Source organism: Esox lucius, chromosome 7, assembly GCF_011004845.1.
Source record: "Esox lucius isolate fEsoLuc1 chromosome 7, fEsoLuc1.pri, whole genome shotgun sequence".
NCBI lineage: Eukaryota > Metazoa > Chordata > Actinopteri > Esociformes > Esocidae > Esox > Esox lucius.
The window spans coordinates 20,601,474-20,629,337 of NC_047575.1; the positions used below are offsets into that span (position 1 = coordinate 20,601,474).

The 27,864-nt window shown below is 39.8% G+C and overlaps 2 protein-coding genes across 2 annotated transcripts in view; one reads left to right on the forward strand and one right to left on the reverse strand.

The window, feature by feature from the left end:
* Positions 1-1,321: 1,321 nt before the first annotated feature.
* Positions 1,322-27,864, reverse strand: part of rb1 (retinoblastoma 1) — a 37,262-nt gene continuing 10,719 nt past the window's right edge. Inside the window, exons 13-27 of the mRNA XM_010893436.4 lie at positions 24,916-25,032; positions 22,420-22,476; positions 22,313-22,344; positions 21,696-21,772; positions 19,371-19,582; positions 12,594-12,709; positions 12,072-12,217; positions 11,823-11,968; positions 11,094-11,198; positions 10,641-10,754; positions 10,375-10,526; positions 7,330-7,360; positions 7,092-7,240; positions 6,934-6,980; positions 1,322-2,255 (exon numbers count right to left, since the gene is read on the reverse strand). Of these exons, the coding sequence (XP_010891738.2) occupies positions 2,188-2,255; positions 6,934-6,980; positions 7,092-7,240; positions 7,330-7,360; positions 10,375-10,526; positions 10,641-10,754; positions 11,094-11,198; positions 11,823-11,968; positions 12,072-12,217; positions 12,594-12,709; positions 19,371-19,582; positions 21,696-21,772; positions 22,313-22,344; positions 22,420-22,476; positions 24,916-25,032 (1,569 nt within the window). The 3' untranslated portion in view covers positions 1,322-2,187. The remainder of the gene's footprint in view (positions 2,256-6,933; positions 6,981-7,091; positions 7,241-7,329; positions 7,361-10,374; positions 10,527-10,640; positions 10,755-11,093; positions 11,199-11,822; positions 11,969-12,071; positions 12,218-12,593; positions 12,710-19,370; positions 19,583-21,695; positions 21,773-22,312; positions 22,345-22,419; positions 22,477-24,915; positions 25,033-27,864) is intronic.
* On the forward strand, positions 13,693-16,939 carry LOC105023904 (lysophosphatidic acid receptor 6-like). Its single transcript, XM_010893435.5, has one exon. The coding sequence runs from the start codon at positions 15,267-15,269 to the stop codon at positions 16,365-16,367; it is 1,101 nt and encodes a 366-aa protein (XP_010891737.3). The 5' UTR covers positions 13,693-15,266; the 3' UTR covers positions 16,368-16,939.

Below are 27,864 nucleotides of genomic sequence, written 5' to 3' on the forward strand. Positions count from 1 at the left end.
ATGAATACAAGAACTGGCACACGCACGAACACATACACTATCCCTTTCCAAATGCAAAGAGAACAGAGAGAGACAAACATGGAGGATGGAAGACTCCCATTTCACAGGCAGACAGAATAGTGGTAGCAGTGGCCTGGTGTAATCACCTAGCAGCAATGACAGAACCTGATAGCTGGTGACGCACAGCAGCCAGTGGTCAGACTGCCAGTCATATGATCACACTCTATACTCACTTAGGGAGGGGGTGGGAGATTGGCAGATAATCAATTAAACCAACTAAGTGTTTTGAGTTCTGAAGCAAAACAGGAAGGACATTAGTAGTTTGGCGCAGGACACAAACAGTTTGAATTACTAGTTATAAGCTGGACAGACCTGATTTGTCCCATTGTGATTCTCAGGTGCCTGTATCTCCTTTGAACATGCTTATAGTCAAAGAAACCATATCCATATCAGAAAAGCATCACATCCAAACATTCACTAGATTAACAGACATTCAAGATCAAATTAATATCACCAACGTTCTTTAGTAAGACTTGTCTGTTGCTAATTTCTTTTAAATATCAGCTGTAACGTAACTTTAGTTTTTTGAAGACTGGTGAGGGATCTATTGGAGGGACACTTCCTGTGGGAGACAAGTCACCGAACACTGGGACTCGTCCAGACAAGTCCAGAATGATAGTGGTTGAAAAAAATACAATTAATATGAACCAGCCTAGGCTGGTGTGAAGATATGAAGTAAGTTAATCGCCAGACCCTTGACAGGAATCGATTCACTGGTAGAAAAAAATAGATCTGTTCACCACAGAGTGCGATGAGTTTCGCAGCTTACACACCTTCAAATGTGACAGTAATGACCATTTTTGTTAAGCCAGCTCTCTTGGCTTTGTTCACTTAAGACGGTCTGTCTGTCTCCTAAAAAGCTTTTCAAAGACATTTGGATAGTGGAGACTGACAAGAGAATGGACAAGATTCTGCGCCTTGAAGCCCACAGTCTTCTCTCTGCTTGTATTCCAACGTAACCTGAAAAGTCAGATAAGTAATGCATACAAGTTGCATACTACCAAAGGTATCAATGCTAATTCAAGTTCGGTCACATGGAATCTGTCTGTGGTAATAACTCATGACTGGGACAGCTCATCATAATAAATTATGATTAAGCTACACTAAAATGGAAGGGTCATGGGAACATTTCACATGAGGTCATTTTGATTTTCAATAGGAGTTCGGGCCACCCCTACTCAATGCATATTACGAACGGTCTCAAAATGTTACTGGGTATTCTCCTATCAAGTATTTAATTGACAATACATTTTTACTCAAAACTGTTTATTTGTTTTTTCAGGATGACTTCAAATAAGTACAGGAAAGTGCCAATTATTACTAAATAACATTTACGTAAATACCTGGTCTTTTCTGTACTGTAAAATAAAGTGCTTCTGATTCCCTTTGAACTGTAGAAAATGTACTTAAGAGAGAAAAAAAAAATGTTTTGCCATTCAACGGCTATGGTTGAGAGGAAATAGGAATACAAGTTAATGAATGATTTATTGAAAAATAATTGTAACTTATGTTGATATAACAAGACTATGGCAAATCTTTAAAGCTTATGAAAGCAAACGGAGTCATAGATTGTGTAATCACATGATTTAGAAAACATACTGGGATGTCCAAGACATAAGGCGCATATTTTGTCAACAACATATGCAGGTGTGCTTGTTCAGGATCAGTGAGGTTATTTTAAGTCAGGTTACATTTTACTATTTTGTACTAGACAAGGAGAACAGATCATGTCATAATATTGCATCTATCACTCTGACTTTTCAAGAAACTCCAGAACACCAAATCAAAAGAGGGATTTCTTATAGCACACCCTTAAAACTAGCGTCCCTCTATAAAACATGGTAATACTTGATGTCCTATCATTTAAATTACAAGGAGACGTAGTTATTTAAAAGCACTCAGCTAAAGCATCCAATGACAAAGGTTTCTCTGTATTCACAAATTACTCACAAAAAGAGTACCACTTAAATATAAAAACAGGCAAAATTATTCAAATAAAAAAACTAGTGTACAGAAAAAACATGTATTCCTTTTCCTAGGAGAGGGTAGGCATCTAGGATGGAGGGGATATGGAGTAGACAGACACCAGTCCACTCAACTATGCTAGACAGTATGTCCATGCAGAACTCAGGGCTTGTCCTTCTTGGACTCCGCATCTTCCTTCATCTGTTCCTGCACGCGGGTCCGGGTAGAGGCTGGAAACGAACAAAGACACAGCCTTGAGTTCCATGCAGACATACTACAGCATCTGACATACTACAGTTATGCCCAAATACATGGCACTCAGTAAGTATTCAGACAGTTTGAATTGACATAGAAAAGTATGAAGTATATATTGCAATGATGGAAAACATTTTTTTTTATCCCCTGCTGATTTTGTACGTTTGCCCACTGACAAAGAAATTATCAGTCTATAATTTTAATGGTAGGTTTATTTGAACAGTGAGAGACAGAAAACAACAAAAAAAATCCAGAAAAACACATGTCAAAAATGTTATACATTTATTTCCATTTTAATGAGTGAATTAAGTATTTCATCCCCTCTCATTCAGAACGATTTCTGGCTCCCAGGTGTCTTTTATACAGGTAACGAGCTGAGATTTGGAGCACACTCTTAAAGGGAGTGCTCCTAATATCAGCTTGTTACCTGTATAAAAGACACCTGTCCACAGGAGCAATCAATCAATCAGATTCCAAACTCTCTACCATGGTCAAGACCAAAGAGCTGTCCAAGGATGTCAGGGACAAGATTGATTGAAGATTGTAGACCTACACAAGGCTGGAATGGGATACAAGACCATCGCCAAGCAGCTTGGTGAGAAGGTGACAACAGTTGGTGCGATTATTCGCAAATGGAAGAAACACAAAAGAACTGTCAATCTCCCTCGGTCTGGGGCTCCATGCAAGATCTCACCTCGTGGAGTTGCAATGATCATGAGAACGGTGAGGAATCAGCCCACAACTACACGGGAGGATCTTGTCAATGATATCAAGGCAGCTGGGACCAGTCACCAAGAAAACAATTGGTAACACATGATGCTGTGAAGGACTGAAATCCTGCAGGGCCCGCAAGGTCCCCCAGCTCAAGAAAGCACATATACAGGCTCGTCTGAAGTTTGTCAATAAACATCTGAATGATTCAGAGGAGAACTGGGTGAAAGTGTTGTGGTTAGATGAGACCAAAATGTAGCTCTTTGGCATCAACTCAACTTGCCGTGTTTGGAGGAGGAGGAATGCTGCTAATGACCCCAAGAACACCATCCCCACCGTCAAACATGGAGGTGGAAACATTATGCTTTGGGGGTGTTTTTCTGTTAGGGGGACAGGACAACTGCACTGCATCAAAGGGACAAAGGATGGGGCCATATACCATCAAATCTTGGGTGAGAACCTCCTTCCCTCAGCCAGGGCATTGAAAATGCGTTGTGGATGGGTATTCTAGCGTGACAATATTCTGTCTCTCACTGTTCAAATAAACCTACCATTAAAATTATAGACTGATAATTTCTTTGTCAGTGGGCAAATCAGCAGGGGATAAAAATAAATAAAAAATCACTCACTGAATAAGCTTTCATTTAATTTGGTATTGAATGCATATTAGTTTCACCATTTAGAAATCATGACACCTTCTAAACATATCACCAAAAGTATTGGTGAAGACGAACATAATGTCCCAATAAGCATGTATAGTATGTTTATTATTTGGTTGCAGGTCCATTGCATGCAACCACTGCCTGAGGTCAGAATCCCCCACTGACATGGACAGATACTGGGTATCTTCACTGGTTCTTCTTCAGTTGTTCATTTCAGACCCATTGTCTTTAAATCTCCTTTTCAGCAAATTAAAAGCATGTTCTCGAGAATTTTTATATTCCCCCTGACAATGATACCCGCTGATTTGGGCCCTGCCCGGGGTTCTCACAGGGGCGCTGGCCTAGTCTCTCAAGCCAGACGGTTACTTCTGCAGTCTTGGACTGGTTACAGTATTGATGTCTGTACAACTTAGTATGAACATTCACAAACGGGGGAGGTATCGAAAATTAAAGGCCACTGCCTTTTTGCTACTGCTAATGCTAATTTTAAGAATTCCCAAATGCACAAGAAAAGCTAGCATTGTTTTTTGGGGGAAGAATAACTTGCAATGAGCACCTTTTTACTCAGTGTCATACAAATTCCCTTATACACCTCTGGAAAAAATTAAGAGACCATTGCAAAATTATCAGTTTCTCTGGTTTTACTATTCATAGGTATGTGTTTGAGTAAAATACATTTTTTTGTTTTATTCTATAAACTACTGACAACAGTACACCCAATATTCATTTTTCAACAAATAAATACTAATGCTTTAACTTAGGAAGAGTTCAGAAATCAATATTTGGTGGAATAACCCTGATTTTTAAATCACAGCTTTCATGAGTCTTGGCATGCTCTCCACCAGTGTCACATTTCTGTTGGGTGACTTTATGGCACTCCTGACACAAAAATTAAACTAACTCGGCTTTGATGACTTGTGACCATCCATCTTCCTCTTCATCCAATTCCAGAGTTTTCTGGGGTTCAGGCCTGGAGATTGGGCTGCCCATGACAGGGTCTTGATCTGGTGGTCCTCCTTCCACACCTTGATTGACATGGATGTGTGGCATGGAGCATTGTCCCGCTGGAAAAACCCAATTCTCAGAGTTGGGGAACTTTGTCAGAGCAGAAGGAACCAGGTGTTCTTCCAGGATAACCTTGTACTTGGCTTGATTCATGCGTCCTTCACAAAGACAAATCTGTCTGATTCCAGTCTTGCTGAAGCATCCCTAGATCATCACCGGATCCTCCACCAAATTTCACAGTGGATGCGAGACACTGTGGCTTGTAGGCCTCTCCAGGTCTCTGTCTAACCATTAGATGACCAGGTGTTGGGCAAAGCTGAAAATGTTACTCATCAGAGAAGATGACCTTACTCCATTCCTTTACAGACCAATCCTTATGGTCTTTTGCAAACTTGAGCCTGGCTCTTCTTTGCCTCTCATTGATGAAGGGCTTTTTTCTAGCTTTGCATGACTTCAGCCCTGCCACTAGGAGCCTGTTTCAAACCGTCCTCGCTGTGCACTTCACCCCAGCTGCTGTTTGCCATTCTTTTTGTAGGTCACTTGATGTCATCCTACGATTGTTGAGTGACATTCGAATGAGTTGACGGTCATCTCGGTCAGTGGACAGTCGTTTTCATGTTCTTATGAACGGAGTCTTTGAAATTTTCAGGATAGAAGCAACCTGATGCTCACTGTATCCCTCTGCCAGTAAAGCCAGAACTGAACCCTTCTTTTCCTCACGCAAAACTTTTCTTTTCAACTCTTTTGTCATGCTGAAGTTATTTTTTAATTAAAATTACCTGTGAGGTACTACTTGCACTGTTTTTACCATCCAGCTGGTCCTATCACAACGGGTTAGTGATGACCACAGTAGTGGTTTATATACTTTTCCTCGTTAAATTAGATTTGGTTCAGGTAATCGCCTAATCAGTACTTCATTAAGTAAAATGAGGTAAGCCTGTGTTGGAATTTAACAGACACTGGAATGGAATGGCTGCCATACATGTAGAGATAGTGATTTAAGAAAAATTCGGAGTGGTCTCTTTTCAGAGCTGTATATTAGCCTACTCAGGTAACCTAGTGATCTGGCTGGAGGCTATGTAGGGAAAAAAGGCATTATAAAAAGAAATCACATCAAATTAAGAACAACTGACCAGGGCCACAACACCTGAAATTATTATAATAGTTTTTTTTAAATACATTATAAATGTAATAAATGAAAACACTGGATTATATTTTAAAACATTCATTATTTGACATAAGTAGATACACAAAAAAATGCTTGATTAGTAAGCTTAACATTCTCTTAATGTCAGCAACCAAAAGCACCGTTTAGTTTTGCATTCAGTATCTACACATTCTTGGAGTCAATATTTAGGTAAAGTGAAAATGTTTTACTTTCAATTTGAAAGTCCATCCTACTCCATGTTGTGCCTTTTGGTGATGTGTGTTATATGGTCTTTCTTTTCTCCATTCTTGCTAGTGAGTGTACGGCAGAGCAAAATGCATTTGTAAACACTTCAGTAATGTAATGGACTGTTAGCTCTGGGGAAGGCTCTTAACATGATTATCGGTTTTGCCCTATTCTAATAATTAGTTGCTGGATTTCCCGAATGTGACATTTTCACCATTGCCTTCTTTCATTTTCTTCACAAAGCTACTCAAGAGCATGGTTTGGAAGAACTAAACAGGAACGAGAAACATGGGATAAAAAAGCATCTCTGATTGGCTGCTGTCGTTTTGGAACAAATTACGTCAAAGATAATGCGTTGAGCTCCATGAGTGGTGTACACAATAGTGTGCAGGACATTGTTTAAGGGGGTAGCTCAGACTTAAAATAACAATTTTCATAATTCCTTATTATAAAAAAAAAAAAAAAAAGTTTGGTGCACATTATGGATTTGAACATTTCAGGACCAATGTTTCTTTTCAACTTAAGTTGGAAGATTAGCAATAAAATAAAAAAATAAGTGTCTGCGTCTAAATGTTCCAGAGAGCACTGGACAGAGTTAAAGCATGCACCTCTCTTGGCGAGCAACAGTATGCTAATGTCTTTCTCGGCAACCAAAACCAAGGTAAGTCCCATGCACAAGACCAACAACAATATACTGACGCAAACATTAAAACAACCGAATGAGTGATAGACAACCATTGTTGTTTAGATTCTGATTTAGTCCTGTCTGGATGTTTGTGGATGTTGAAATCAGGCAAGAGCTGATTGATCAAACCAGAATTAAAAGGAAAAACTGTGACCACTTGATATCCGAATTCTGGTAAATGAAAAAACATAACTTACTAATCTCTTCCAATTTCTGTATCATTGCTGAATCTCCATCAGTTTTACTGTGATAAAGAGAGAAATTAGATTAGCCACATACATCAGCCACACATCTTCTGGATAAACAACATTCTGCAGCTAAGTATACCATAGTTCTATCTTAGGAAGTTTCCTACCTCCCGTCAGCTTCATCCTGTCCATCCATGTCAAAACGCAACCTCTTCAAGGGTTTGGAGGCAGAGTTCCTGTCAAAGCAGCCATACCTCTTCAAGGACCAATCTCTGCTGTTCACCATGGCATTGATCTTCTGGAACTTATCAGAGGTCTGTGGAGGAAATAAAGACTGACAATGTTTACGTTGGCCAATTTTAGGAAATATTATTTTCCTCTTTGTGGATGAAAATGCTCACTTACCCCAAACGACTCACCAATCGATACCAGGATTCTGTGAAGAACAAAACAAGACGGAAAGCAAAATGAAAAATTATTAACAAAATAAATGTATAGATTTTGTAACTAAGTGATAACTGATAATTAAAGATTAACTTTTAAAAAACGTGCAGTCGTGTGAAAAAATTAGGACACCCCATGACAACCATTGTCTTTTCCAACACATGTAAACATGTGGACATTTAATCTTCATTAGTAATGTCTTTTAAAAACGATTTGTACAATGTAATTAATGTAATTAATAGAAATGCAATGCACTTGTGAGGACAAAGCTAGGACAACCCAACATGAATTACTACTGAAAGTGTCTTAAATTAGAATCAGGTGCAAATGATTAGAACACTGTTAGAGAGGATTTTGGAGGAGGCTGTCTTAATTAAACCTGAGACATTTAGTTTGGTTTGCTCTTGATTGTTGAAGTGAGTGGTAATATCATGGCAATATCAGAAGAGCTCTTGAAGGCCTTCAGAAAGAAGGTTGTAGATGCATGAGTCGGGGTTAGGGATTTAGATCAATTAGAAATCAGCCATTCCACACTCAGGAAAATAATTTACAAATAGAGAACATTTAAAACAACAGCCAACACGGCCAGATCAGGCCGTCCTAGCAAGTTCAGCCCAGGAGCAGACTGCAGGATGCTTAAAGAACTCTTGAAAAATCGTAACATTTCAACACAGGACCTACACGCAGCTCTTGCCACAGTTGATATCAAAGTACATATATCAACGATCAGAACGAGACTGCACAAGTTTGATTTTCATGGGGGGTTGTTTAAGGAAGAAACCCTTGCTGTCAAAAAATAATAATACATTGGGGCAAGACTAAAGTTTGCCAGAGAAGCCCTAGACAAAGACCAGGAAATGTCATGGTTCAGGGCTGCTTTGCTGCAGAAGGGCCTGGTTGGATCATCATCATGGAATCTACTATGAATTATTTATTGTATCAGAGGGTGCTTGAGGAAAATGTGAGAAAATCTGTCTGAAAATTGAAGCTGAAGCAGATGTGGACCGTGCAACATGACAATGTCCCAAAATCCCAATAAATCCACCTAGGAATGGCTCAAAAGAAAGAAATGGAGAGTTCTGGAATGGTCTAGAGCTTAATCCTATAAAGTTGCTGTGGGGTGATTTGAAACGGGCTGTGCATGCAAGAAACTAATCATGAAATGCAGTACAGAGACAAAAAAATTAAAACTGTCAAAAGGAAAGTAGCGCTGTCCAACAATTAAAATAACTAATCGCATAAACGTCTTTAGTTAAACGCGATTAATCACAATTTTAGAATGTGTTAACATTTTGTCCTACATGAACAATGTTCTGTTTAAAGGCAGTGCACTGTTGAAGAAATATGTTTTGTAAACGATTGATTGATTTTAAATTAAATAAGTGCAGGAGCACTATCTGGATAGCTTCAGGCACATTATCCAACACTGAATCACATTTAGGCTTTTCATGGTATTGTACTTAAATTGTTAGGCCAAAATATGGTTAGAATTGTGGTTCAAACAAGCAAGCAACATTATTGATAGTTGATAATTTTTTGATAGGCCAAAATATTTATCTTTATTAAATGATTTCCAAATGTCATTAGGCATTACTTAAATAGGCAAAGGCATAAGGTTATTTTGGCTGTTTACCAAAATGTATTCAAGTTAGTTAAATAATGAATATGGGCTTAAAGTGCAGTCCCTCAGCTTTTCACAACCAAATTGGAGGAAGGGGTTTATGAATTACAGCTCTTTAATATTTAGCTCCCTCTTTTTCAAGGGACCAAAAGTAATTGGACAATTGACTCAAAAGCTCTTTCATGGACAGGTGTGAGCTATTCCAGTAAAGGCCTGGCAAAGCATCACAAAGGAGGAAACCCAACGTCTGGTAATGTCCATGTGGTCCAGACTTCAAGCATTCACTGCCTGCATAGGATTCTCAGCAAACATTTTATTTATGACTGATAATTTGTCCAATTACATGTGAGTCCCTGAAATAAGGGGACTGTGTGAAAATAGTTGCATTTCCTAAACGTTTCATGCGATATTTGTTCAACCCCTTGAATTAAAGCTGAAAGTCAGCACTTCAATTCCATCTCGGTTGTTTCATTTCTTTCAGAGCCAAAAATAAGAAAATTGTGTCAGTGTCCAAATATTTCTGGACCTAACTGTATGTAATTTATTCATGCTCAGCATGGAAATTGTTAGTTTTGCAATTATAATATATGCTTTAGTGGAAATGCGACTGGCAACAAAATATATGTCTAGTTAAGACAAACAATAAACATAAAATAAAATAAGGTGGATTCATGCACACAGCATCTAGGGATCAGTTTGAGAAAATGGACATATTTTCTTCTTGTAGAAATTCCAATTTCCAACTTGGAACAATGCAGACTAACGGTTAAGTACTACCGTGCTGTTACACTCCATTCACACGTAAACGGCATTCCATTGTTGAAAGCATAAGCGCTCCATTTAACGGCAGGATTCACAAGAAAATGGCAAGTAAACACGATTCACGACTGTGTAGGCCACTCTACACTGATATATTGTCATACAGCGTTATGACAAGACATCAGCAAGATGGAAGGAGATAACGTGCCATTACGATACACATATGCAAAGACAAAATTGGTCAGAATAGTCTTTGCATTGCCTGACAAAATACATTGAATGTACCGGTGGATGCTTTGGTCTCAAACACACAAAATCTGGTTATACGTTAGCCCACAGAACTCAGTATCAATCAGACCCATTTATTAAAATGAAATGTATTATATGGAAAACTTAATTGAAGACTAAATTTGATTAGGCTAACTGAATTGTGTTTCCATATGAAAGGTTTAATTTGAACAGATCACAAATATTATACCAAAATGTAAATTTATCTGGTTTGCAAAAACTATTTTCTTGGCATAGAAAATAATTGAAAAAGGGGTAAAAAAATAAATAAAAATACATTGTTCTGCAAATCAGGTATTTGAAATGTCAGCCTGGTTCACAGCTGGTGGGGTATTTACCTGGTACGCGGGGTCATGACCCCAGGAGACATGCGTTGTGGGCTCTTCATGGGGGAGATGTAGACGTTGTTGCTGCCAGGCACTCTCAGGGGAGAGTTCTGGAACTTGTAGGGGCTGCAGGGAATTTGTGGGATGGGGGAGAGTGTGGGGGGCTGGAGGGAGAGACCACAGTGACTGTTAGAGAATACCGGAACATGTCCAACCCCTGCCAGACATCAGGTCAGTACGTCATGGTGCCACACAGGGGCGCTGAATGTCCGTCTCACCCTGTTTGAGGCGTATTGCAAGATGTTGGTCTTCAGTTTTTGCATGAATACTAGGTTGTAGAAGACAATGATTGAGTCATACTGGCCATCCCGGATCAACACATGCTTAAAGGTCTGCAAGAAAGACAGGAAGAAAATAACTTCAGTGGGACTGCTTCGTATTGGACTCAACCACACAATCACACCATTTAAATGGTCAAGCTGAAGCAACAACAAAATTCTGTTCTTAAAACGATATCTTACTTCTAAAAGTCACCCCACCCAGATTGAGACCACAGTAAATATTTGGTTAATTTAGGCACATTTCTTGCAAATTTTATTGGATAGAACCAGTCGTCACCCATTTGTTCTTCTAAAACAATTATAAAGTCAAATGAATCACAACCAATAAGCATGAAGTGCGATAAAGTCCCACATTCCTTAACGACATCTCCACCACACAAGTGTACTCACCTCTGGGTTGGTGTTGGGCATGTTCTTGTAAGCAGTGACAATGGTCTTGAAACGCAAATCCACATTTTTCACTTTGCATATGGCATACATGGCCGACATCATCAACTGTTTGCAGGGGAAAGAAACATTTCAAGTGATAGTGTTTTTCCCCAATTATTATTAATAGCTGTGTGCTACTATTTGAGTGTGTGACTCATCTCAGATTAACTGTCTAGGGGGGCCAAGTTAGCCATTATATACTTTTACAGACTTTGTTATGCTTTATTGGACAGGAACTGGGTACAAATTCAAACCCACACAGCAGCAGTATATGAGCACCTGGGGAAGTGGATTAGACAGCTGAATCACCCAAGGCCACACTGTCAAGGTTTATGGCCTAATAACCTCCTTCCTGCACCGATTTTCAGATTTTTACATAATATTTTGTATGCAGTAATAGTGGTAGCGTCATGGTTTGGGGATGTTTTGCAGACACAGAAGACATTTCATGTTTTGGAATGGCCTAATCTGAAATGTCAGCAAAAAACATCCATGTCAGTTTCCAAGAAAGAGAACAGCAGAAAAATATTTGAATGCTTTTAATTGCAAATATACCAGCACCAGCACTCCTGCCCACTGACACCTACAACCATGTTGATCTAAATAATGACCTCTCCACAATCCAAACTATGTTAGAAAGACTGACAGCTTTAACCTGTGCGTGTGTGTGTGTGTGTGTGTGTGTAATACCTGGTCGAGATGACGGTCTCTCATCAGGTCATACTCATGCTGCAGGGTGTGCTGGTAGAGCGTCCACATGATTGGCTCCAAATCAGGATGAGAGGTGAGCAGGCGTGTGTAAAGCATCTTCAGCCTCATGTAGGCCAGTCGGTACACTGCAAGAACAAAGGCGTTTCAAACAGGTCCTAGACAGACAACCAGTCATAATCTAACACTGCACAGAAGACTACAACACCCAACTATCTAGTGGCATTTTACATTTTTTGTAGAAGACGCTGAGAGATTTGGACTGGGGGTGCCTAGGGGTTTGGTTGGGTGCCGGGGCAGGGGGCTGAGAGGGGGGCGTGGCCGGACATTCAGGTGCCGTCAGGGTACGGTTACTGGGGCGCACAGGAGAAAGATACCTGCCAAAGAGAGACAAGAATACCATAGGCTTCCATGGAAATACTGACATAGATCAATGATGCTCACAGACTTATTCTTAAACCAAAAAATATATATAATGATTATCCTTAACCTGACCTCTGACAAGTCTATTCTAAAACCCAGGACAGTGTTCATGTTGCCAGACAAGCCTTTTATCCCATATTCACCAACTCATTTAAGAAAAAAAATAAAAAAGGCTTCTCTGACCCATTTAGAAGATTTAATCACACAAGTCAAATGTCTGGTTTAATCACATCAAGGTAATCGTCTGAACACGGCAATAAACTGCACTTTTTTCCAAGGGCAATTACCATAAAAGAGGTGTGGCAGTAAAGTTGGAAGCTGATGACTTACAGGTCAGCTGCAGTGTGGTTGTGCTGTAGGGGTTGGTTCAGGGTGGCAGTGGGCTCAGCTTGCTCCACTGGGCCATCCTCATGAGTCTGTCTGAGCAGCTCAAATAATGGAGAGTCCTAGAAGGGGGAAACTGAAGAATTACCAACACATCAAGACAAAGTAAGACCAAGTTCATGCAACGGGTTCACAGAGCAAATACTGTCCAAGTTAAGTAACACACATCATTGGTGGGAGCACCTCTAAGTGAGAGTTGAGATTAAGAGGTGTGAACCTGCGTTTTTATTGGTATGAACTCCACTAGTTGGCAGATCAGCACTTTAAAATAACAGACCCTCAACCGGCCTTCTTCAACTGTTATTCCACAGCCCAGCTGTGCCCTCTGCACTTACGGAGGAAAAGACTGAATGACTCCGGTTTCAGCTGTTCCCTTGAATTTCAGGACGTTGCCCTATCGGAGTGTAAAAATGCAGGAGGGGAAAGAATGCGCCTGCTCTGACCTTAGTCCAGAACACTCTGTATTCCTATGAAAGTAGCCGTTTACCCACTTTAGAAGAAACTTTGACCATTGTCAGAGCCACTAACCAGGTCAACAATTGCTGAGGATGACAAGAACGGATAATATCTTCATTTGAATTTTTAGGTCTCTCAGACAATGTTCCTTTCTAAAATAACAAACAAGAGAAATTAAATTCCATATTACCCATCTACAGAGTAAACACCCCATGTCACTAGTTATGTTGGGCTTGACCTTTGGAACATGGGCACTCCCTAAGCATCACGGTAGCGTTATAGAACACCCATGTAGTATTATTTACTACTTCACCAGAAATTCCAAACACACCAAGTCAGCCATGCAATGCAAATCAGAGGCAGACTAACTGTGGGTTTGTTTCCAGATTCAAAATCAGAAAAAGGTGTGCTCTTTATTGAACATGCTCACACACGCAAGCACACAGCACGGATATGTGACTAATTAACTGAAAACCGCACCTAGCTCCTTTCCCTGCTTCATCTCCTTGGCAGTCTGCACTTTCACATGCTCTTATTGGAACCCCCCCCCCCCCCCCCACCTGACTATTCAAAGTGTCCGCCTGCTGGCGCCCTGACTAATAAAGAGTTTCAGAAAGTGGACTGTGCTCCGGACTGGGCAGAGTAGGATTTCACTGACTCCTTATCCAGGGTGAGCTGAGTCAACTGAAAATGCCTGCTATTTGGGGCAAGTCAAAGATTTGAATTTGATATCAGAACATTAAAACCATTCCAAACAACGCCCAAAATATTGATTGAATATATTTATCACAATTATATATGTGATAAGGGTAAGAAATTTTAGCTTAACAGGAAAATAAACGCTAGTCCGAGCCACAAGACAGCCATGATCACCGGTTATTTCAAGCAGAATTTCCACACAATATGTGAGATACTTCAATCTCGGGATATACAGTGCTGTCAGAGTGGGCATTAATAATTTTTATAAACCAGACCAAGTATTTAATATTTACAGAAGGCTGGACCCTCCAAAGTTCCTCTTTAATTATTCTCTAATTATTTGTACCGGTTTTCGTGAACGTAACTCTTCTTTTATGTGACAGTAAAGTTGGGTGGCGTAGTATATTGTTCTGCATCAGGAAATTGCATTTCTGATGATTTTAATTGTATAAATGGTTTAGTAGTTTTATTTGGCGTGATAAGTTAAATTGGGTTGCCGTTATCAATGAATGGTGGTTGGAATTTTAATTTCCATGTGTCCAAATAGGTAAAGGAAAAAAAGACATTTCCAGAGGTTCTTTCACATGAACTTAAAATGGCAATAGGGTAATTGTTCAAAAACGCTACTACGTCAACCCCACCCCAACATACCCAAGTCAACCCCACCCTACCAAGTCATGTCCAGAAGCAGCAGTCGGATGTGGGAGGGCCTTGGAGGGGTGGTGGCCAATTGTTCCCAGTGTGAAAGCAAGCTGTCCCTGAGCTTGAGTAGCTAGTAGAGCCTCAGAAATGAAGACATTGTTATATCTCTGAACTGAAGACTCCGGTGGCCAGCACCAGCAAACTGCAGTACAGTCTGTTGTTTTGCAAGCATAGGGTCAGAAGGAGAACCATGCCCCCAGGTGCTGCAAGAGCAACATACAGAAAGAGGGCTGCCAGAAGCCAGGAGGGAGTTACCCAGAGGAGCAGCTGCGCCTTCTCTTTGAAACGCTCAGCACACAGAACTCAAGAGAGGCACATGACTCCCCATCTATCACCAGAGCAAGAAACACCACTGCCTCAAGGTGAGAGGGCATGAAAACGTACACAGGATTTTGGAAACAAATGGATATATCTTGCTGTTGCTAATGGATTAAAAGAAAGGACTTTAGACAAAAGTGCAGGTATTTGAGTTACTGGGCTGTCTTGCAAGACATATTGATGGTTGTGCTGGCATGAGCACATCTTTGTCATTACAAAAATTGGAGTGAGTGAAAGAGAAAGTGTGGGGAACTTTTCAGCTAGTTTTCCCTTAACGGGGAAAGACAAACGCTCAACTGGACATGAAGTGATATTAACACATTTGTACTCCAGAAATGAAGGACACTTTGACCGCTAATCTTTGCAATGATCTTGTACAAGTGATCGCTTTTGATAATCATCAACACTCCCATCCCCCAAACCCATCCCAACTCCTCTCGAAAGATGTATAATAGCACTCTAGAAACTGGTAGCATCAGTACTCTTATCGTGAGCCAAACCAACATGAGCTGCATTAAGAGTGATGGCTTTAAGTACAGTCTGTACACCTATGTCTTCAGCACAGTCTTCATAATTGGACTGTTGTCCAACATGGCTGCTGTTTACATCTTTCTATGTACGCTGAAGCTACGCAACGAGACCACCACCTACATGATGAACCTGGTTGTGTCGGACCTGCTTTTTGTTCTTAGCCTGCCCTTCAGGATCTTCTACTTCATCAAGCGGGACTGGCCCTTTGGCAGGATGCTATGCCAGCTTTCAGTCTCGGTCTTTTACACCAATATGTACGGCAGCATACTCTTCCTCACATGCATCAGCGTGGACCGTTTCCTGGCCATTGTCCATCCATTTCGATCACAGACACTGCGGACAAAACGGAACGCCAAACTGGCCTGTTGCGCTGTGTGGGTGTTGGTGCTCTCTGGCAGTCTAGCGACAGGATTCCTCCTGGACACTACTTCACTGAACAGCGAAAGCTCAGAACCTTCAATCTACTGCTTTGAGAATTTCTCCAACAACCAGTGGAAGTCCAGCCTGTCCAAAGTAGTTGTGTTTATTGAGACGGTAGGATTCTTGATTCCATTGTTACTCAACATTTTCTGTACAGTCTCTGTCCTACTAACACTACGCCAGCCACAAGCCATCAGCCGAGGGGGCCAGATCAACAAAACGAAGATCCTGAGGATGATTGTAGTCCATATCCTCATCTTCTGCTTCTGCTTCATCCCCTATAACATCAACCTGGTGTTCTACGCACTGGTCCGCACCAAGCTGCTGAGGGGCTGCGCTGCAGAGTCCGTGGTGAGGACCATCTACCCGATTGCCCTCTGCATCGCGGTCTCAAACTGCTGCTTTGACCCCATCATCTACTATTTCACCTCTGAGACCATCCAGAACTCCATCAAACGAAAGTCAATGGCGGTTTTCAAAGGCAACACACTGTGCGATGGGCTTCGGACAGACACTCTGCTGATCCAGAGCACCAAGCAGAGAATTCTGAACACTCTGACAGACAATCAAATGTTTCGTGAGTCCACTGTGTGACATCATGATAGGCCAGTGCAATATGACATCAACATTTCAGTGAGTCAACTGTTGGGGCAAAACACTCAGATTATCTGAAGTAACATGGGATATGGGAGGTCTGCAGTGGACTCTTAAAGGACCCTGGTAGTAGAGGAACAGGAAGCAAACCCTTTTGTGCCAAACCATCCTTCCATTAAGTACTGAGTCATCATGTCAACAACATTGCTGGTCATGAAGATAAGCTTGCAGATCTAGAAAACGAGACCTACAGCTATGGGTTGGATTTACAAAACAAATATGAGTATTGTTTCTTCACACATATGACATTGCGACACTGTTGTTCCTCTTTCAACAATTCTACGATACCATTCAGTGTTTCACCAATGACAAAGGACAGTACTGTATATTACATCATAATAAAAAGAAATACCCCTTTGGACCACCACCACCCAACAGCAATTGTGCCCTGAATAAATATAAGAAAGCAAAACCAGTTTCTCTTTTGTTGAATCACCTTGATGGTGGTAAATATGTATGATATTATCCAGTTGGACCTTTGAACATAATAAACGGAAATGTGTATAATACCATCCAGTCTGACCTTTGAACACAAATGGAAATATGTGGTTCATTTAACAAAGGCAGGTCTCAGATCAACATTGATAAAACTAAAAGATCACAGGGTATTTAATTCTTTATTTTAGGGAATCAACAACATTAGTATGGAGTTTCAACAGTGTATTTTTTCAGGTCAATCCGTTTTTCCCCCAACCCATATCAAGGTTTATTGTGAACAAGAGGTTAAGTCTTGGTGCAGCACAACTTGCACACATTTGAGAAATCTATGGCTTTACTATGAGAAGATATATTGGTTAACTATCCGTGCTCGAAGCAACAAGAGTATAGGGCAGTCACTTTGAGCAACAAACAGGCACTGCATTCCCGATTAACTCTGGGGTAAACAGAAATACAGCACTCTTCTTCACTACTCATCTGATTGGAAGGACTGTGGAACAAAATTAGACGAGTAAGCACACGTCTCTCTGCGGAATGAAAATCACAGTCCTGTTTTCGCAACCATCCTAAAACATATGAGAGGAAATGGGCATGAGAAACTTACCATGTGCTGACTCACTCTGAACAAAGGACAATAGATAGGACGTGATGCCATTACTAACACATACAAAAGTCAAAGAGGCCTAAAAATACCAAAACACTTCAGAGTCATAAAGGTCCCTGAGCTTGCCATGATGCAGTGAGACATGTAGATTTATAAGGCCACAGAGTCTTGAGCCAACATAAAACACAGATGCTAATAGAAAAGGTTGCAATCTTAAAGCATATGTCCTGAAAGTCTATACTTATTACTATGGGGACAACAAAACTTCAGCTTACGTAATGCTATTGTTTAAAATTGTGCCATGAAGCAAAGAGAAAAAAAATAAAAAATGTAAAGGGTACTTTAAAATTGCTACTGAATTGTACACTTTTGCCATGGCACTCAATATAAGATTTGAAGTTTTAAAGTCCTGCAATTCAAAAAATTCTACTATCATATTCCATGAAGCAGCCCCCGGCTTATTGAAAAGGGTTGGGGGCCCAGAGGCAGGCCCACTTTGAAATCCTAACTTACATAAGTCAAAAGCCAACAGGGAAAAATACTCATTATGTAGAGACTTTACAAGCAGCATCAGGATATTACCGTACCTCGCTGTACTGTATCATACCCCGTAACTGGTTAATTAAACATGATGAGGTTTGTCTGGGAGTTGGGACAGGGAGGAAGTCAAATACCATTATTGATTTAGTATGACAAACAGAACTATAGTGTATGAGTGAGAATGGGCGTCAGGTTTTCCCATGAGCTTTTTCCACAATAAAATAAATGAAAAACCTGTTCAGCCAAATTGTCAGAGAAAACAAACACAAAGTGGACTTAGTCACCCATTTCACCAATTCCATAATAAAATGGTTTGCCACATTCCATGTTTTGACGTTCTAACTACCTAGTTGTTGGGCCGTGTCTGGATTTACAAATCGTCCCAACCACCTGCATAAACATTGTGTGCATGAAAGGGTAATAAGTGTATTACACCACAAAGAGTAAATATAAGGGCTGAAACCGTACACAAATTAGGGCTGTTTTCTACCACTATCAGGTGTAGTTGTCTGGCAGATGAAAATACCAACGGTCAAAATGTCCGGTGGGAAATATGCCAAATGAATATATAGATTAATGTTGTGTGATCCATATGATATGTTGCCAAGAAAACAGCGAGCCTCCGCTCACTCTTACACTAAGACATTACTGAGTGTTTGGTCAATGACTAAGTGTGGCGTGAGATTCAAAAGCCGCACACTCCAGCAGCAACTCCAGCATACAACTCGTAAATGTGGAAGGTGAAGCAGACATCCCCGGGCTGACAAGCGATCAGTGCCACTGAGGCCAGCAAGACCACAGTAAAGCATAGTTATTTGAAACAGCCTTCCTTACGTAACAAAACGTGTTTCAACGTTTAATATGCAATGGGACAACATATATTTATGTCCATACATTGAAATGCTCATTAAATAATTTGGAAATGTGGATGTAAATGACAAAAGTCGTTTTTGTGTTTTTCCTTTGGTCAGTCAGAGTTGATGTGACAAATAAACAACTGAAATTAGTTTGTCTATTGAATAAAAATGTTTGCGAAATTAGGCTACATTATGGTGCAATGCAAAACAATTCTAAACTAGATATAAACATACTGAAAATGAAGCATTAAATGAAAACTTAATGCTATGTGAGTCCTGTAGGCTTTTGCAAAGTATGTATTTTTACACTTTGGTGTCAAATATGCTAAATGCAACTGAGAGGCATAATGAGTTCTGCCAGTGAAATGCCTGTCCATACAGCTAACCAAATCTTTGTTTATTTAGCTAGAAGAATGTCATCTCTTATAGAGGTTAAGTTCTATTTCATGATGGAACTTTGTATATGCATGTGAGTGATTGGTGATTGGTACTGATGTGACATACCCCCCTCCAGGCAATGGACTCCATGATTTGGTATTCGCAGCGTTCCAGGTGCTTGACGATGTCTTTGGTCAGGTTAGGCTCGGCCTTGATAAAACTCTCGATCACCTTGTAGAAGTCAAATGCTGCCAGTTGGAACACATCTAGAATCCATGGAAAGCTTAGGTCTGTCTCCGGAGAGACACCATTGCTGTAGACTCCGGTCGTTGAGCTCCCTAAGAGGACAATTGAGGAGAGTGAAATCCTGAGTCCATTGTCCAATTACTTTAGGTTCATTGAAAAAGAGGGGGCTACATATTACAGAGCTGTAATTCATAAACCCAATTTGGATGTAAATACCCACAAATTAAAGCTGAGAGATTAAACTTTTAGCCCGTAAACAACAAAATTTGTGTCAGTGTCCAATTATTTTCAGACCCTAACTGTATCATCCCCCTATCTGGAAAGCTGCGGACACCAAATCAAACGTATCTTTTTTGTGGTTTTGGCCGTGGATTTTTTTGGACTGAAATGGGGTTAGAATGGTGTTCTGGTGAAGGTCTGAAAACAATTGGCTTCTATAATAGTTGATTGGCCACAACCAAATACATAAATGTTTATTTTTAACCTAATGCAATAAAGTATGTTACTTAAATTGGCAAAAGCATAAGGGAGGACAGGTAGCTAGAGATGTATATCCACAAACATTAAACAGAAGAGATCTCTTATTTACGCACAGCAGGGAAGTTGTAGATTCCGCTAATATATTTGAGTGAAAATGCGACCGGTAATGAGATAAATGCTTAGCTTAGGCTAGCAACAACATAAAATAAACATACATTACCATGCTAAAAGCAAGGTTAACAGGTGGATTTGCGTGCATATAGCGTCTCGGGACCAGTATCTGAAAAGGGTGAGAGGGGAGGTACGACGGTTCTTCTCTTGGATATTCCAATTTCCAACAATTTGGAACAGCACAGACTGTGTTCTAATGTACAAGTACTAACGCGCTTTTAGGCAGGGATTCACAGGCGAGTAAACAACTTAGGATAGGAATGCATGAGCTAATCTCCATTGTTGTATTGAAACAAGAAAGGAATCAGGCAAACCTAGATCGGCCAGCTACCAATTAGAAGGAATGAATGTTGTTGCCCTCACAGGATTCGAACCTTGGTCACACTCATGTGACAGGCTGTGTCTTTACTCACAACGGCACTAAGCTAAATGTATTCTGAGTGTCGATATAGCGTCTTGACATTAGATCATTTTGTAACACATTAACATCACGGTAAGTGTGAATATTTTGCTAGACCCCATTAAGCATTATGTTGAACTGCCTAACGTTTCTTAAGTTTACTTCCACCACAAATAGCATCTATGAACCGTATGGCTTTGGCCACTGGTCTTTTGACCACTTATTTGCCAGTAATCGGCTTACTAGAATCTACTAACTTACTACTTTGAATAGTCATAAGAATTGAGCAATTGCTAGTGACACTGAAGGTGACCTTTACACTGCCAAACTTAATTCATTTCATGGCACAATGTTTGTTTTGCTTTCATTCGTGAATTAAATTGATACAATAACTATCAACATCGGTGACGATAACTGACTTTGAGAAGTGAAAAGACAAGAGAATCGTGGAAACCTCTCCTCTTACTGCCCAAAGGGTTGTGATCTACATTACCCAAAAAAGCATGCACAAACACATGCCACGAAGATCCACCAGAAATAGTTGCAATATAACTGTGAACAGTATTATTTTAAGCTTACTACAACGCAACTACTGAACGTTGTAGCCAGCAAAGTTGTCTACCCTGAACAATTAGTTTTTACGCTATGCGGCGTGGCTCGAACACCAGTCCCCTGCATGGCAGTCAGAAACTCTAAGAGTTTTGCGGGGCGGCAAAAAGTTTGTGTGAAGCGCTCTGGACAACTCCAACACAAGTCAAATCAAGTCCCAATTAATCAATAAGAGACAGCTCCCGGCCAAGTCAAGCAGTAGACCAACTATGGATGGTTGAGGCTCAAACAAGAAAAATGTGTTAATGGCGACCAAAAAATGAACGCTGCGTTAAGCATTTTTTATTAATCGCACACGTTAACTTTTACAGCCCTAATATAAAGTAAACATAAAACAGTTTTCGGTGTTAGGGAAAACAAGGCAGTTAAAAACAAATGAAAAACTAACACCAAGTATGGAAAAATGTTCCCCATAAATTTTCTATTTAGTTGTTAGGACATACTTCTGTCATAAATAAGTTAGGACATGGTTATTGAGGTGTCATACAGATATAGAGTGCCAGTAAGATTTTAGCAGTGAAAGAATGTTATTACTGAAGACTTACCACCATAGGTAGCCATGACAACTTCCAAAGCACAGGCCAGGAGCGAGGTGTGGAATGTGGAATCATTGAGGAGTTTACTGGAATGGAAATAACAGGACTTGAGTTAGGGAAATACTTTTTGTCTGGTTATGACGGACACGTTAGTTTGTCAAATGGACATCCTCACTTCTGTTGTGCACGGCTCTGTCTGTGCTGACAATGGACACAAAAAAAGACCCCTTACATATAGGAAAGACATTTAAATACCATGATCATTTATGTTAGATATTCATATATTTAGCAATTTACTAATTTCTCAAATCTGATTATAAAAGAAACAGCAAGGCAAACTGTGACAAAAACGTATTTATTTTTATTTAGTTAATCTACTCGTTTTTCAATATTTCATTTGTACTATGAACCAGTGAAATTTAGCCACTCCGCAGTCTGACAATAATAACCTTAGGTAAAATAAATAACAATATGTACTAAGACCACTCATTAATCACTCCATCGATGTAACAACCCAGTACACTCCATTTATTAACCGTACATTTACAACCAGCAGCTATTTTACTATACCTTTTTTCGAATTTAGGATATAATCTGATGAGGTGAAAATATTTTATGTTGCATACCTGAAATTCTGCACAGACAGCCTCTTCTCTTCCTATTGCAGAAAAAAATATATAATTAATATTTCATAAAACATACTGGTAAAAGCAAAGGAAACCCAGTCACTTACAGATTTCAGCATAGATTCCATGACTCTGTAATACAACCGGATGCCAAGGGTGAACCTCTGAAGAAGAGAAGGAAAATACATGAATACATGTATGATTAGAGTGAAATACAGTGTATCATAGGGTGTTGCATATCAACAATTTATTATACACCAGTTTCCCAAACTGGCAGAGCTACCATTCATGTTAGTTCTCTCAGTCAAAAATAAATGTCATCCCACAGTGATGCCTGCTGTACTAAAGCCATGTATGAAAAGAGTATTAAAGAGCTTGCACTAGGGATGTGAATTAGACATGATTTTATTATTCAATTATGGTATTCTGATATTTAAAACAAATGTTTTTTTTTATATGTTATTAATATGTTTTTAACCTTATAACAACATAACACAGGAGTGGGTGTCATTCCAATATAATGTCGGCTGAGGGGAAAGTGTGCAGATGGATGAGAAAGAGAAAAGCAGCGGTAGACACACCAAAATCGTCTGCACAACTAGAAGCCATTATATACAGTGGGGAGAACAAGTATTTGATAACCTGCAAAATCGGCAGTGTTTCCCACTTACAAAGGATGTAGAAGTCTGACATTTTTATCATAGGTACTCTTCAACTGTGAGTGATGGAATCTAAAACAAAAATCCTGAAAATCACATTGTATGATTTTTAAGTAATTAATTTGCATTTTATTGCATGACATAAGTATTCGATACATCAGAAAAGCAGAATTTAATATTTGGTACAGAAACCTTTGTTTGCAATTACAGAGATCATACGTTTCCCGCAGTTCTTGACCAGGTTTGCACACACTGCAGCAGGGATTTTGACCCACTCCTCCATAATGACCTTCTCCACATCCTTCAGGTTCCTGGGCTGTCGCTGGGCAATAGGGACTTTCAGCTCCCTCCAAAGATTTTCAATTGGGTTCAGGTCTAGAAACTGGCTTGGCCACTCCAGGACCTCGAGATGCTTCTTAAGGAGCCACTCCTTAGTTGCCCTGCCTGTGTGTTTCGGGTCGTTGTCATGCTGGAAGACCCAGCCACGACCCAATGATCTTACTGAGGGAAGGAGGTTGTTGGCCAAGATTTCACGATACTTGGCCCCATCCATCCTCCCCTCAATACGGTGCAGTCGTCCTGTCCCCTTTGCAGAAAAGCAACCCCAAAGAATGATGTTTCCACCTCCATGCTTCACGGTTGGGATGGTGTTCTTGGGGTTGTACTCATCCCTCTTCTTCCTCCAAACATGGCGAGTGGAATTTAGACCAAAAAGCTCTTTTTTTGTCTCTTCAGACCACATGACCTTCTCCCACTCCTCCTCTGGATCATCCAGATGGTCATTGGCAAACTTCAGACAGGCCTGGACATGCGCTGGCTTGAGCAGGGGGACCTTGCGTGCGCTGCAGGATTTTAATCCATGACGAAGTAGTGTGTTACTAATGGTTTTCTTTGAGACTGTGGTCCCAGCTCTCTTCAGGTCATTGACCAGGTCCTGCCATTTAGTTCTGGTCTGATCCCCCACCTTCCTCATGATCATTGATGCCCCACGAGGTGAGATCTTGCATGGAACCCCAGACCGAGGGAGATTGACCGTCATCTTGAACTTCTTCCATTTGGAGTCTGTTTGATTGAGTGTGTGGACAGGTGTCTTTTATACAGGTAACGAGTTCAAACAGGTGCAGTTAATACAGGTATTGAGTGGAGAACAGGAGGGCTTCTTAAAGAAAAACAAACAGGTCTGTTAGAGACGGAATTCTTACTGGTTGGTAGGTGATCAAATACTTGCAATAAAATGCAAATTAATTATTTAAAAATCATACAATGTGATTTTTTATTTTTTTTTTATTCCGTCTCTCACAGTTGAAGTGTACCTATGACAAAAAGTACAGACCTCTACATGCTTTTTAAGTAGGAAAACCTGCAAAATCGGCAGTGTATCAAATACTTGTTCTCCCCACTGTAATTAGCTCATAAGTGTCTTTCTTGAAATGAGATATCTATAGCAGCTACTGTAGTTAGTTAAGCTAGCCAGCTATATGCCATGTGCTTAACTTACCATTTTCTACACTCCCCAAAGGTCTTCTGATTGAACAGCCTAACTTTATGCCTTTTGTAGCCAAATACATTTTGTTTATAACTTTACTTCTGTAAATGTATTCCATCTTCCTTTGAAAGTGTGTCCACTGTCCACTCGCTAACAAGACATATTACACCTTTCTGACTGGGCCACCAGATCACTAGTGACATACATGTCATTAAAATAAGTTAGAAAACCTAATGGTATATTATCATATGTAAAAACTCTAGATTGCAATTTAATTTATATTCAGCAAAAGCATGTTCAGGACAATTTATTTCAATGCTGTTCTTAAAAAATAAAATAAAAAAGACTACTCTCATATATTCAAAACTTTTCAAATAACCATACCCATTTCTAGCACGTACTCAGAACTGTAAGCTGCTCTGGTTAAGAGCATTCTCTAAATGACTTAAATGTGGTACCTGTTTGCCCAGCCCCACACAGCGTGGTCCCACAGCTTGACCAAACCTCTGGAAGAACAACTGGCTCAGACTTTCCACACGTTGCAACACCTCCTTTGTTGGGTCCACTGTGCAGTTCTGACAGAACAAGAGTGTGGGAGAGAATGATAAGAGGATGGTAGGAATATGTCTTTCTTACTTCTTATAGAATACAAGACAGAATCCAGTGTAAATTTAGTCAGAAATAATTGTCAACTTATTTTTCCTGACATAATATCACTATTAAAAAGTACTTTTCATTAATGCCATGAAATCTAAATTACTGAATAATGGATGACCTGCTTTACATAAAAGTAAAAAAAAAAGGTTAAGTAAGGTTAAGTAATCTAATGAAAACATACTTGTTGATGAACGTAGAGGTATTAGAAACTCGCGTAGCAAATATGATACTGGCGTCAGGGTTTCACCAGCCAAGTGTATTTTTTTTTTTACAGCCAAAATAATAAATTGCCTTGTTACACAAAAACAAACAATAGCGCCATCCCTTCACACCAGTATCTCTTCCTTGTCAACTTTCCTAACATTTGACAATTCTTAACATCATTCCCTAATAACCTAATTACTGCCTCTCCATTAACCATTCTTTAACTGTTCATGAATGGCCTCCCAGATTCATAACACAATCTCTCTCCCAAGCTAAATACCTCCTTTATATCAATGTGACAGCCACTTTCTGACAGTTCAACACAAATGTGACACAGCCAGTTACTTTTCTCTGACCTCACTCGCTAGTTTGATACCCCGAACGTCCAGTGCAGGATGTTGATGCTCTGATGCCTGTGCAAAGCTTGGTGCATTTTCTATTTTTTATACATATGATAAAAATATTATATTTTTCTGTTGCGGCGCATCACAAATTAGCAGCGCCGCTCTGATTACAATAAAATGTATTGGGTTACATTGGGTACAAACATATACCCGCCACTAGGCGGATTGCCTTCTGAGAAGGCAGATGTACGTTTGACCCTTGGCATGTTTATTTCGGACTCTGTGTACCAGTCACAATTATCCAGGCAAATGTGGTTTATATACGGGTGAGGTTAATACTCAGTTTTGTATACACACAAAATTATAAAATAAATGGTTTGAGTTAAACTTGAAACTACAGTAAACCTATTGGAATGAACTGTACAGTTTGCTTTAACAGTAACCCAACTTAACGTTCCCTGCCTAACCATTTGGTCCTATATCAAAAGGATAAAATCTCTTTGTGACATTGCTCCCTCTGTGAACTCATTTAAATGTTTTCTTCCTTCAGGCACTCACTTCGCAGACAGCCATTTTATTATGTAAAGTGTTTTTAGTAGTGGTTTCACCTATTTCTCTCACTATATTAACCAGATTACAAGCTCCATTTCATAGTGCTTCTGTCAATTGTTATAAGACTCCAGCTGTATTTTGGGGTAATAATTATAGTTTCCCTCCAAGCTAATGCTTTAGTATTACCTAATATATCTTCTTTGGTAATTATATTTAAATTGGTTTATAGTTACTTCAGGTTCACTGAGATTATGAAAGCTCCAGGATTGCTTGCAATGTTATTTAATTCAAATGTAATAAGATTTGTATGTGGATCTAATTAAAGCATTTGTACCTTGTTTGGCATGTATGGATTTCTTAGTGCTGCACGTTGTTTAACAGACTCAGCTGACTTCAAGTATTTGCCAGAGTGCTTGGATTTGAATCTGTAATAATTTGTTCTCTTTAGCAATAAAAGAGTCATATTGCTAAAGTATATACATACTTCAGAGTAGGCTTACCCTAATATAGTGATACCTTTATATTTATGCTCCAGGAGAAAACGTGTTATGTTTGTATAAAAGCAAACTGCTGAAAAAAACACATGCTTTAAAAAGGTACCCTCAAGTCCTAAGATCACCACCACTGAAATTAACAAGCCACTCTAAAAACACTCCTCTCAAAAAGACACCAAACCCCCTCAGACAATTTAGACACCAATCCCAATCCAGCTGTGCAGTTGGTTGTGTGTGGCAAGGGGGGGGGGGGGGTGGCACATGCAAAATCTTTATTGGACATATTAAACCAAAACAATTCCAACCCTAAAGAAGGTTTACCAAGAAAATAAATGCAATTTCAAGGCAAGGAATAAGTGGAACACTCAACAGCAAAGGCAACAAATAGCTTTAGTCTGTCTGTAATCCACTATGACAGGTGTACAGGTGAAAGACGTTTCACTGTTTATTTTTGGGGGAATTCATTTAAAAGTCCATCCATGGCCAAGTCTCAATCTTCTGGCAGAGCAACCAATATCTAGAGCTAAAATGTCATTGTATTTTGTAGGGCAGGGCGATATGTACAAATTGCACTATCGTGGTAATGTGACAAATACTTTAGTAACGGTATTTCAATAACTTCTGAAAAATAGACTGTATGAATTTCTTAGATTCCAATCCAGGTCAATAAACTCATAATGGGCCTATAACGTGTCTTAACCACATATCTACGGGCGCTGAAATCTGTTTTCTTCCTCTCACCAATCTTGAATGCCATTTCTATTACAGCTTTGCAAAGCTATTGAGACAAACCTTCACAATGGCACAATACCTCTCATCAAGCATTTGCACCCTTGTTTTGTACAACTGTAATTATTGGCGCCATATCTTCTGCAACATGGAACATTATAGCATGTTATTTCATTGTGGGGAATTGATGTATGAATTTGCATGGCAGTGCTCTTGTAGCGTTTGCAGATAACCCCCGCCTTTCCATTTTTGGTCTGTTTGTCTATAACCAAAGTGACACCAAACTAACAAGATGAAATCTCTCTAGGCCAGTAAACCCAGTTCATCATTTTCTTCGACAGGATTATAATTATTCTCCTCAATTATTGGCCCTGTCTAAACGCCCACGAGTAGGCAGCGTCATTCAGGGAGAGGAATGTGAAGGTGC

Bases quoted from the DNA above. Each gene is read 5' to 3' on its own strand.
- LOC105023904 (XM_010893435.5), top strand. From the start codon at position 15,267: ATGTATAATAGCACTCTAGAAACTGGTAGCATCAGTACTCTTATCGTG.